Genomic DNA, 12,061 nt, shown 5'->3' with positions numbered 1-12,061 from the left:
CACTCTATTTTAAAGATAAACCGTCTTCGACAAAATCTCTAAAATCATTAATTTTTATTTCATATTTTATCAGAAAACTTAAATTTCTTTTTCACCGTCTTGCCACGGATATGAAAGTTCTTTCATATTCCACAATTCTGGACAGCATATGTTTAAAATTTCTTTCAATTCCTCATCATCAATAGTATCATTATTTTCTTTATTTAATTTAAAATTACTCTGTTGCATTAATAACTTGTCACAAGGTAATTTTTTAAATGTGTTCTTATTTCGATTTTGATTCCTTCAAATTCTTTCAACTTCAACGTGCTCTCAAATTTTAGCTTCATAATTTCCTTCAGAATTTTTCAAATTAACGATACTGTTAGAATAATTATTATCTGCTTTTACTATAATGATGGTGTGACTTCATAAAGCTTCTGAAAGGTAAGAGAGCTCCTGCAGGATGTCGATTATTAGTGCTAAATCGTTAAGAAATTCCAGATCAAAAAGTCGATTTAATATTCCAGAATATTTAACTTTCTGATTCAAAATGTTTGCACAAAGCGGGATAATTCCTCAGTTGCTGTCTGCAAGCTACAACTGCCCATCGTGGCCTGAACACACGACAGATCTTTATAGTTTCCACATCAAGTTTTTTAGCAATAATTCTTAATTCACTCTGGTTTTTTGGAGATTGGTGATATAATCCATACAGTTTTTTTTTTAATTATTGCCTGTATGCCATTATATTTTGGAAGAGTTTCTTCACAGTGAAAGCCTCAACATGGTTCCCAAATCTGCCAAAATTTCATCTTCAGAAAGTTTACTTAATATCTTAGTTGCCTCATTCCCCACCTCCCCCCTCGACATCGCTACTTTCACTAGTTCTTTGAATGCCGTGCAAAATATCGGAATCAATCGGATATTCAGCTACTGCGACCATGTAAACAGACAGGAGACATTTACTGAAATGCGTGGTTCACTCACTTCTCTGAAAAACATGACTTCTTGTCGGAGTAAAGGGGGAACCACAACACGGGTTGACCAGAGGCTATTATCTGTGTTGGAGCTTCTTCTTAATCCTCTGACTGGATATGGAAAGCACATTAACTAGCATGACTTCTCGGAATGTGGCTGCATAGGTTTTACGGACACCGCTAATGTTGTGGAACAGTAATACCGCTCACCCTTAATTTGCACTTTCTAATTACATAAATTGCCTAAAGGCCAGAGGTGAGAACAATGCGTACAAAGTTGTCTCTCTTAATCCATTCATTCTACGGAGACTATTTTAAATGTAATTACCAAGGGGAATTCAAAAAAATTTGCTATAAAAAAAAAAGTTTGTTAAACAGAGGTCTGACTGTAATCAACTCAAAAATGAAGCAATTTTAAAATACATAACTAGTTGATTGTGCCATTAAAATGCTGGGGACGGGGCCCCGCTCACCTTTCTGTAGTTCTGGCTCTGGATACTCAATAATTAAATTCAGGATTTCATTTGAAAAATAAATGATCATTTCAACAATGGGCTTACAAATTTTCAAAAAAATAACAATAGGCTCTTGCAAGCCGGCTATAGCTCACCACTGTTTATACATCATCAACATCAACTTGATATGCCTAAACTGATGTTAAAAACAGTAAGAGAGGGCCCAACACTGAACCCTGAAGGATTCCATTAACAACATTAGTCCATGAAGAGCAATGGCCATTAGCAATCACTTTTTGTATTCTGCTACTCAACCATCCTTTTATTCATGGCAGTAACTTGCCCATAATGCATTACTGCTCCAATTTGTTCAGTATCAAGAGCTTTATTGAAATCTTTGTACATGATTTGCATCCAGTTCCTTAGTAACTATCTCAGTGGCTAATCAGATTGTTCAGACAAAATCTCCCCTTCACAAATCTATGCTGTGATTATCATAAAAATGCTTTTCCTATAGTGTGTCTTTTTACAGTAGTTCAAGATTTTTGCACTTTACTACCAACAGAGCTTTAGAATATCAGACTTCAAATTGGATGTATTCCTTTCCTTGTGCATAGGCCATGCTAGGCACTATTCTGGGGTGATCCAATGTACTCAACTTATTTTCTCCTAATTGTTGTTGCAAAAACACTTGTAATATACATTTAAAAAATTAAATTTTTAGAAAACTGATACCTAGGATATATTTGGATCATTAAATTCAAAATTATTAATATGCCATGATTATAGAAAATTTTATTTTTATTTCCCATTGTTTCTGCAATGATAAGACTATGACATGCCCATATTTTAAATGCAGTTTTTGGGGGAAAAAAAATTATTGTATAAACAGTAATCTGTACAATCCAGCAATTTAGAATCTAGCACATTCTACAAAAAAAAAAAAAAAATCAACAGTTTATAATCCAGAAACATTAAAGAAGTAATCTAGCAGTCATATCAATGATTGTATTTGTCTTTTAAGGATCCACACAAAAAAGAGTGACATTTCTTTTTTTAATAAGATGCTTGCAAAATATCTTATCCTTTCATGTTTTTTCTCAGCCAACAGGATTTAAACTTTGACAAAGATGAGGCTGCAGTGATAGCCTCATCTTTGTTAAAGTTGTTCGATGAGTGATGTGAGTTGTTATGAGGTATACGATAGCAGAGTTTTCAAAGTTGTAATATAGCTAACATTTTAATCCCAAGGCTTTGAGTAATTTTTGAGAATTGCATTTGGCACCCCCTCAATCTCTGAGGATGCCTAATTTTAAAGAGTATACTGTATTTGAAACACAAATTCACAAGTGCTGATTAAACAAAGTATCAGTGTACAGAATGAAGATTTTACTCATTGTAGAATGCTGAAAACTTGGTGCACTACTGTCACATTCATTAATATTGTGGTCTGAACCTTCACTTTCTTCAAAGAGCACATCATCACCTTTAATATCATCATCAATGACATCAAGAGCACTGCTGATTCCACATATCTTGAAAGATTGGTAGCTGTCTCATAATCTTGCAACTTCCATGAATTTTTTACCTATCCACAGACTTGTTACATTCTTGGTTGATTCATTCATCCTGTTTAAGTCAAATTGTGATTTAGTCTACTCTTCATGCATGATTGCTTTAATGAGTTTGTTAATTCTGATGTCCAATAGCTGTAGATGGCTAAGGCCTCCTGGAATCACAGATAACTCTGTTTAATTCAGCAAATGTTCTTTTTGTTGCTTCTGTTACATGTGATCTGAACTGGTCACATGCTAAAATAACTAGTCTTTTCAAAAGGCCACCTGGATGTCTTGTCTCTACTTTCTCTACCCACAACTAGAGATAAAATATATATATATATATATATTACTGTTTGCATTTGTATACCTCCAGACCATATGGTTCCTGGAAATTCTAGGTAATGCTTTTTATTAAAAAAAAATGCATCTTATGGTGCATAACAATACAAAAAATCGAAAAACTTATGTTTCAGATAAAAAGAAAGTAATTTTAAGATAGTGCCATTGGCAACAACCTGATTAAGACTTGATCTTACATAAAACACAATGAATACTGTGCTTCATATAATATGGTAAAATTGAATCTCCCTCCCACATGCAGATGAGTTTCCACAGGAACGACACTTGTTTAAAAGAATTTTAACCTTCATCACTTAATTTTATTTATCTGTTCATAGAGAAATTAAACAGAATGCTGTCTTTAACTTTAAAGAAAGATAAAAATCAAAGCATATTTTTTCTTTTTATTTGATTCAAGATACATCTATTGACAAAAAAACACAGGCAGGTCTTCAACACCAAACTTATGTACATTTTACACAAAACTAAATCTATTAACAGTAACAGAGTCTTAAAATCATTATGATTATAAACAATTCACTATGGTGATGAGTATGGTGACGATTGGATGAAGCTGAAATCTTTTATGCTGAAACACAACTACAAATTGAAAATGCTAAGTATAGCATCGCAATTCTTTAAATTACATTTTCTACATTATATCTAGGTTTTCACAAATGATATTTTAAGTCCGTCTCCAGCATTCTTAGAACGATAGTAAGAATAACCAAAAAATCCAATGGCACCAAATGCAACGCCCAAAAATATCATTCCTATTAGAAGACCGGCAAGGCCACCTAAAAATAAGAAAAAGTTTAATAGTTTCAAAGAAAAAAAATAGTGAAATATATATATATAAAATCCAAAATATGAAAGATTATCAGAGATCCTATATATGATACTTCAAGAAGACCTGGACAAATTAAGCAGATGGGCTGAAAAGTGACAATTGAGGTTTAACATTGATAAATGAAAGATACTGTACATCACAGTATCAGTAATCCCATAACAGCATAACCATTATTTGGGTGGTACCAAATTTAAAGTAGTTGAGAATGAAAAAGACTTATAGGTAATTGCATAGTTGAACACAAATATCTCTGAGTAAGCAGGCTGGCCACCAATGATATACCAGAATTTTGGATAAGTTGCTACCTAAGCACTGGTTTGTAAATTTCAGAATCTGGAAACTAGGCATCTGTGAAGAGACAATCTGATTAAAGTGTTTAAGGATTTAATGGGTCATGTAAACTAACTGTTGATGGGATCCCTACTCTTTCTGAGATGGCACATGAAAGGAGGGCTTAAAGTTAAATTGGAAAAGGATGGTTGTAGGATAGATGGATGGAAATCTGCCTTTGTACAGAAGAGCAATTCTTTGTTGAAATAAACTTCTATCTGATGTTATGGAAGCAGGTAGTTTGAATAAATTTAAAGAATTGGAAAAATTATTAGAAGGATGGCCGGATAGCTAAACAGAATTAGTATTTTTTTATTTTTATGGCTGACACTGTACAACCTTGCTTTCTTTGCATCATTTTTTTCCTACTAATATTATAGTACTCTAGCTGTGTATGGGTCAAGGATTGAGAAAATACTTGTTGAACTGGACTTAAATTTGTGTAAGTTCTAATTTTCAGAAAATGCACACCTCATTTATACTTCTACTTGTTCTTTGGAAGGTCATTCCAAAGAACAAGTAGAAGAATAAATGAGGTAGTGGAAAAGTTTGTTCAAATGAGTTTGGAGTGAATTATGAAAAGATGTAGGCTAGCTGATGCAAAGTTGTTTGGGTTAACTTAAAGAAGGAGATGGAATTAGAGGCTAATTGAGAACAGTGCCCATGGAAATATCTGAAAAAAGGTATGAGTAGAAACTGAATGTCTTGATAGGAAGTAGAGTGAGTTGATAAAAGCAGGGTCCTTAGCCCTCTGGTGGGTGCACAAAAAAAAAATAAAACACTCCATGAGAGAACTAGTTACTAAAATAGTCCTTTCATGGAATGTTTTTTTTTTGCACCGCTTTAGTTTTACTTATGCACCACTTTAGCCTCATTTTTTATTTGGATAATAGGCAAGAAACAGTTGAAATGGTGCAAGTTATTTTAGGTGTAGATATTGAATCTTGAGCAATATAACAGGGCCAACATGGTCAGCAATATAAAACCATGCAATAAAACCAACATAAAACTATGCAGAGGAACATAATAGGGGGGGGGGGGAGAGAGAGAGAGAGAGAGAGAGAGAGAGAGAGAGAGAGAGAGAGAGAGAGAGAGAGTGTTACCATGAAACAAATGCAAAAACTTAATGTATACATATAGGGAACCTCACACAGTGAGGTTTCTTGTATGTAATTTTACTTATTATGAAACTGGCACTCATGCATTGGTGGATTTAGATGTACACCGCCTTCTGTGGGAAGTTATGTTTGCACTGCTGGGACCAAATGCTGCTTTGTTTTCTTATTTTTTATGAATTTATTTTATTTTGAATACTGGGCATTTTGGTACTGAGTAACAGAATTGCACCTTGCCAAGTACAACCAAAATTGTAATATTAATTTGTTGAATTTTTTCCTTAATAGTGTTCCCTTTTCTATCAGAGCCTTAGATAAAAACAAACATAACCATGTTTGTTTTAATAATAAAGTTACTTTTTTATATGGATATAATGTTATCTATTGCATTTTTTCTGTTTCTTCTTTCCCCTACTCCCCCAAATTCTTCTTTGGTTTGTATATTTCTTCTGTCCCATTCTCTAATTGAATTCTCACAACCATCTGCTGGTTTCTTTATAATGTTTTAACTTATTCTTTAATTTGGTTTGCATTAAGTATTGGATTCTGATTTATTTATTTATTTTTGCTTATAAATAAACAGAAGTAAATAAATAAATAAAAATAAATAAATTCTGTTTTTTGCATAGATGTATTTAGTTTAGATCTGTCAATTTGCTGGGTCAACATTCATATTTATATTTTGTTGTCATGTTTGCTTATTTATCCTATAGAGGGCAGTGGCCATGAATGAAAAAGAATGAGCAGCGCAAACAGGCAACCAGGACAGCTCATGATGTTTTGTGAATGATATACACGAATTTTTGCCAGCAGGGATAAAGAGGTGATTATCACATTGTATAAGGCAATGGTCAGGCTATATCTTGATTACTGTATACAGGCAGTTCCCACTTTACGAGTTCTTTGTTTTTTTTCAAGTATCAACAGAATCAAAAATATAGACATAAAAAACTGAATGTTAAATTCATAAATACCACATTTCAAACCATGCGCATAGCTATACAATACAGTGTTCCCCGCTTTACGATATTAATCCATTCCAGAGACACCATTGTATTGTGAGAATATCATAATGTGAATCCAATAAAACATTGTTTTTTGGTAATTCGTTCCAAGATCTCGGAAGTTGAAATTTTCGCTATATAACTAAGCTATTTATCTCTCTAAAAGGTCATTTTATAATGTAAATTGTATTAGTTACCAATTCAAATCATTAATATGCACTACACTTTCATCGTAAATATGTTCTGTTATAAGAATCAATTTTGTGATAATTTTCTAAAGCACATTTCTGGAGGTCACGACCACAAAACAATTTGCACTTTCCAGTTTATTGGGCTTTTCTGTTAGTGCAAGCAATTTATAAAGGGTAATAAACCTGATGTTACTGCATTTTCAATAATCCCAATAACTGGAATTGTGTGGGTTTTTACGTTATTATGGTGAAATGTGTTTCTCCTTTACTGAAATCTTCAATCATATAAAAAACATAAATAAATTTTCAGAATCTTCTCTTCGAAACAAATGCCTCTTGAAGCATTTCTGAAGAAGACGACTCCTTGTGCAACAAACCAACAACGAGTGCCAAGCCAATAGTGAGTGATCAACGAGTGTACATTTAGTTGATGTTGATGAAGAATAAACATTCTTTAACATTTCTAAGTCATAAATAATTTCTTTATTATTATTATAAGGTGCTTGTTTTACAGGCTACAATTTCATTTCTTTGTATAAATCAATCATTGTTTAAACAAACTAATTTCGTTGTTGAGAACGTAACCCCTGTTTTTAAAATTATGTCTATGGGAAATAAATTCCGTTTTACAAGTTTTTGCTTTACAAGCGCATGCTAGGAATTAACTTGTAAAGTCGGGAACTACCTGTACTGGTCTGGAGGCCTCATTTTAGGAAGGATGTGGATTTGTTGGAATGAGTGCAGAAAACAGCAATGAGATTAGTGAGAGAAACAAAAGGGTACTCTTAGCATGAAAGGCTTCAGTTCTACAAAAAAAAAAAAGCACCTGGAGACTAGGCACCTGCAAGGAGATCTGATTGTGGTGTTTACGACCATAACTGGATTGAGTATGCTCAGTACTGATGGAATCTTACTCCTTGTTCAGACTACACATGAGGAGACATAAATTCAAACTGAAGAGAATGGTTGCAAGGCAGGTGTATGGAAATCTGCTGACAGACAGCCAGTGGGTGGTTGATTGTTGGAAAAAATCCCATATGGTGTTGCAGAGGTGGGCAGTTGGAATAAATTCAAGAAAGAACTAGACAAACTGTTAGACATTATCACCGGATGGACAGGTGATAATGGGAAGTGATAGCTTTTTTATGGGTGATGATGTAAGCTTCTTTTATTACATCATTTTCCAGTATTAATACTAATAAGTCAAATATTATCATTTGATAAAGGACACAGCCAACTTCTAAAAGTTTTCTGTTGACACTATATTTTACATAATACTTTTACCTCTGAAATTTTGTTTTTTATTCTGTTTTATTAATTTGTATATATTTTTATGTCATTTTTATTTTATATATTTTATGTACCTTAATTTTTATTTTATTTTAATAAATTATTTTAACTTTGTTGTGGACTATAACAATATTTATATCCCTATACAGTAGGTTGATTTGATCTTTTACAGCCCTTTGGGATAATTCTGTCTTGGGGACTGAAGCTGTCAGCACAACCAGAATATCATATTGCAGTAGCCATTCAGGACTTGTGCAATATTGGTTTGGTGTAATTTTAAATTGCTGACCACTCTCCACTGCAGATAATCATTTATATGGTGTCTCTAAAGCAAGAAACATTACTCAGACATTAGTATTACTAGTGGAAAATTATGCAAGAAAGTAAGCTCATAGAGTAGCAGCCAAAAAAAAACTACCCACCTCACCTGTCCATCCCTTCCAGGAATTTGTCTAGTTCTTTCTTGAATTTATTCAAACTACTCATTTTTACAACAACAGGTGGAACTTTGTTCCACCAATCGACCACCCATTGGCTGAAGGCAATTTCCACATAACAATTATCCTGCAACCATCCTTTCTCAATTTGAATTTATGCCCCCCCTCCTCATGTGTAATCTCTGCAAGAAAGAATGCCATCAACATTGAACTTACTCAATCCTTTCAAGGCCTAAAGCACCTGTCAGATCTCCTTGCAGGTGACTAGAGTCTCCAGATGCTGCAATTTGCAGAACTGAAGCCTTTCTTGGTAAAACCACCCTATTATTCCCTTCACCTTTGCCTTTCTCTGCACCTGTTCCAGATCTACATACTTCCTAAAATGAAGCCTCCAGACCTGTATGCAGTACTCAAGATGCAGCCTAACCATCACCTTATACAATCAGATAATTACCTCCTTATACACAAGAAATATTCCTGTATATTACTGACAAAACCACATATGCTGTCCTAGCAGCCTGTCTACTTTCTCAGAGAACTTCATATCAGACTTTACAATTACCCTCAGGTCCTTTTCATTTTCCACTACCCTGAGTGTAGTACCACACAGTTGGTATGTTAATCTGGGATTAATTTATGCAGTATCTTGCATTTGTCAATGTTAAACTTCAACTGCCATTTCTCAGCCCATTGGCCTGATTTTTCTAGACCTTGCTGTAGTAGCTTAGCTTGTTACTGTCATTCACTACCCTGCCAATCTTTGCTATCATCTTCAAACTTAGACATTAAGCCTGATATACCTTCGTCAATATCATTAATAAATACTGAAAACAACAATGGGCCCAGCACTGAACCCTGAGAGACCCCACTAATAACATTAGTCTACGAAAGGCAGTGCCCATTGATAACCCCTTTCAGTCTTCTCCCACTAAACTATCCCTTTATCCATAGCAGCAAGTTGCCTTTAATGCCACATTGCTCCAGTTTGCACAGCAGTCTTTTATGTGAAACAGATAAAAAGTCTTCCTGAAATCCAAGTATATGATATAAAAATTAATTTTTATGTGAAACATCCTTGGAGCACTTACAACAGAGTAAATCCAATCGGTCACAAAAATTGAGCCACGGAAGTGACATCATTCACAGTTTCTACCAGAGGCACTTCCCATGCTCCCACCACTAGTCTGTGCCAAGCACTCACTAGTAGTGTGATTAGAACGCGTGATGCATTTTTCATTATCGTTACGATATCTCGAGTTCTAGTGAACAGATTTACAAAATTTTGTAAATTGGTTTTGAATTTTGTCGAACTGCATTAGAAAAACACAATAAAACAAACAAAAAAAAAAACGTGTTTACCTTGTTTGCACAAAAGATGTTTTATTTTATGTGAAAACATCCTTGGCTTGGAAGAGGTTAGCGAATTGAAATCCAAGTCAATAGCCTAATTACCATTTGATTGTAGCCATTTGTTGAATAGTATGATTGCAACAATACAATACAATAGTATTTGCATTGTTGCAGTCCCACATTTTCATTATATTCCATTGTTAGGTGGCACTATAGAAGTTTTCACATTGATAATTTTGGAAAGGGTGTTCAACAATGCAAGTCAAGTGCAGAGCATTCTCAAGAGTGTCGAGCAAGAATGAAAGCAATAAGACCTAAGAAAATAAAGACAAAGATAGCAATGAGAGCACAAGAACAAAAAAGACTATAGAGATTGCTTAAAAAACAAACAGAAAATCAAGCATTGGATTTAGCAGTGCTTTCAACCAGCAATGCCACTCTACCTAACAATGATGTACCTGAAGAGAGTATTAATTGTGTACAACAGAAAATTTCTTCAATTGAGGAGCAGATGAGTTTAAATGATCAAGTTCCTTTTCCTTATGCCAACTACTATTTACGTAAGAATGCATATCAAGAGTTTGAAAGGAGATTTACGAAAAATGATTTCTGTTCTGTATGCTACATTTGCAATTGTCTGGTTTGAAAATGACACAAAGAAATCAGCTGTTAAATCATGCTGTTGTTGTTTTTTGGTTTTTAGGAGCATTAGCAACTAAGGCCATATTGCTCCGGGATATGCGGTGGCCATTCCCTGACCTTTCCGCATGCTCCGTATTTGGTGGTGACGGGCTCGAACCCTGGTCTAATCAAGAAGCGTGTGCTACGCACTGCTGCTCCTTCCCACCTGGCTACGGAGGCACCCCATTGATATGCACTGAATTTCTTGATGCTGATGTCAACAGGATCCTTGTGTGTAGCTGTAGAGGATTACTTAAGAACAACACCATTCCAATGCTATCAAAGTCAAATGGCTTTGTTTACCAGAAATTCCATTGCATTTACTGAAGTTGGATTTAGTGACAGAGAGGCTTATTTTGCCTTGCTTCCTGTTCATGCAGATAAGGCACCTGAGACACACAAATGGACAATATGGCATTCTGGGCCAAGTGATCAATGTGCTTGTTTCAGTCAACATGATGGTCCATTGCTTGCCAAGAGAGAGATTGATGATGATCATTATATAAAAGTGCATATAAAATGCAGGAAAATACACAAGTCCAGGTATTTTATCAGAAAGAAAGCAAGTGGTTAAAGCGTGGCTTCAGTATTTGGTTGACATGCCTCTCTATCGATTGTATCAAATCACAATAGATCAGTCATTCTTTAGTGACAGTCACATGGAAATTAATTTGGCTAAATACAATGTAAGAAAGCAGTTCTGATCAAGGAAAGTCTCATCGCTCAACAGTAAAGGTTGTGGAGCAACGATAAATATCTTAGAATCTCACTAGGAGAAACTAATGTATCGCAAAGCTTACTGTTTGATGAGCACTCAGAGGAACTGTCCTTTCCCAGCATTTATCTTGGATAATCATAACATTCAGGGAAAATTTACGTGTGACTCCGTTCATGATGGCAACAAGTGAGCTCAGATGATCTGACCGATGCGGTGTTACTCCGATCATCTCCTTTACGTAGCAATGAAGATAATGAGATAGAGAATGAGCAACTCTTTGATGGTGGCTTTCAGATATATAGGTAAAGAAGCTAAACTGACCTGCGAGCAAGTTCAATCCAAAGAATACATTAACAGCTGCATCAAAAAATTTTCGATACAGCTGTTAATGATGAGAAAGTGGAATCAGTCATGCAAGATTTCGTGGGTTACACAAATGCAGAGCAAAAAGCACATATTTGCCAGAAACTCTATAAAATGTCAGTTATCAACACTGGCAGATTATTCTACGAGCTCCCGTTGACCATCAGAAAGCCGTAAATCATCACTATCAATGTGGATGTTACTGATGGACTTGCTAATGGCACTGTGGGTAAATTATTCAAGATTGAATAATGAAGAGCAACAGATACAACAATTGTGGCTTGAATTTACCACCCTGCCTAACATCAGAAAGTTAACTTGCGAGATACATGTAAGCAAACAACATCAATCCCACAGCCGCACCACTCGCAAGACAAACCACAAGTATATCATTGAACAACAACCGCACAAGAATTTCAA

At 34.8% G+C, this 12,061-nt stretch overlaps 1 protein-coding gene across 1 annotated transcript in view; it reads right to left on the bottom strand.

Annotated features, from left to right (window-relative positions):
• Positions 1-3,860: 3,860 nt before the first annotated feature.
• Positions 3,861-12,061, bottom strand: part of LOC150087475 (uncharacterized) — a 77,139-nt gene continuing 68,938 nt past the window's right edge. Inside the window, exon 7 of the mRNA XM_090372500.1 lies at positions 3,861-4,109. Within this exon, the coding sequence (XP_090228626.1) occupies positions 3,976-4,109 (134 nt within the window). The 3' untranslated portion in view covers positions 3,861-3,975. The remainder of the gene's footprint in view (positions 4,110-12,061) is intronic.

This window comes from Mastigoproctus giganteus, chromosome 4 (assembly GCF_048544385.1).
Source record: "Mastigoproctus giganteus isolate SK-2022 chromosome 4, ASM4854438v1, whole genome shotgun sequence".
Classification (NCBI taxonomy): domain Eukaryota; kingdom Metazoa; phylum Arthropoda; class Arachnida; order Uropygi; family Thelyphonidae; genus Mastigoproctus; species Mastigoproctus giganteus.
The sequence above is the reverse complement of the archived record's forward strand: the minus strand, read 5'-3'. Positions and strand labels throughout refer to the sequence as shown.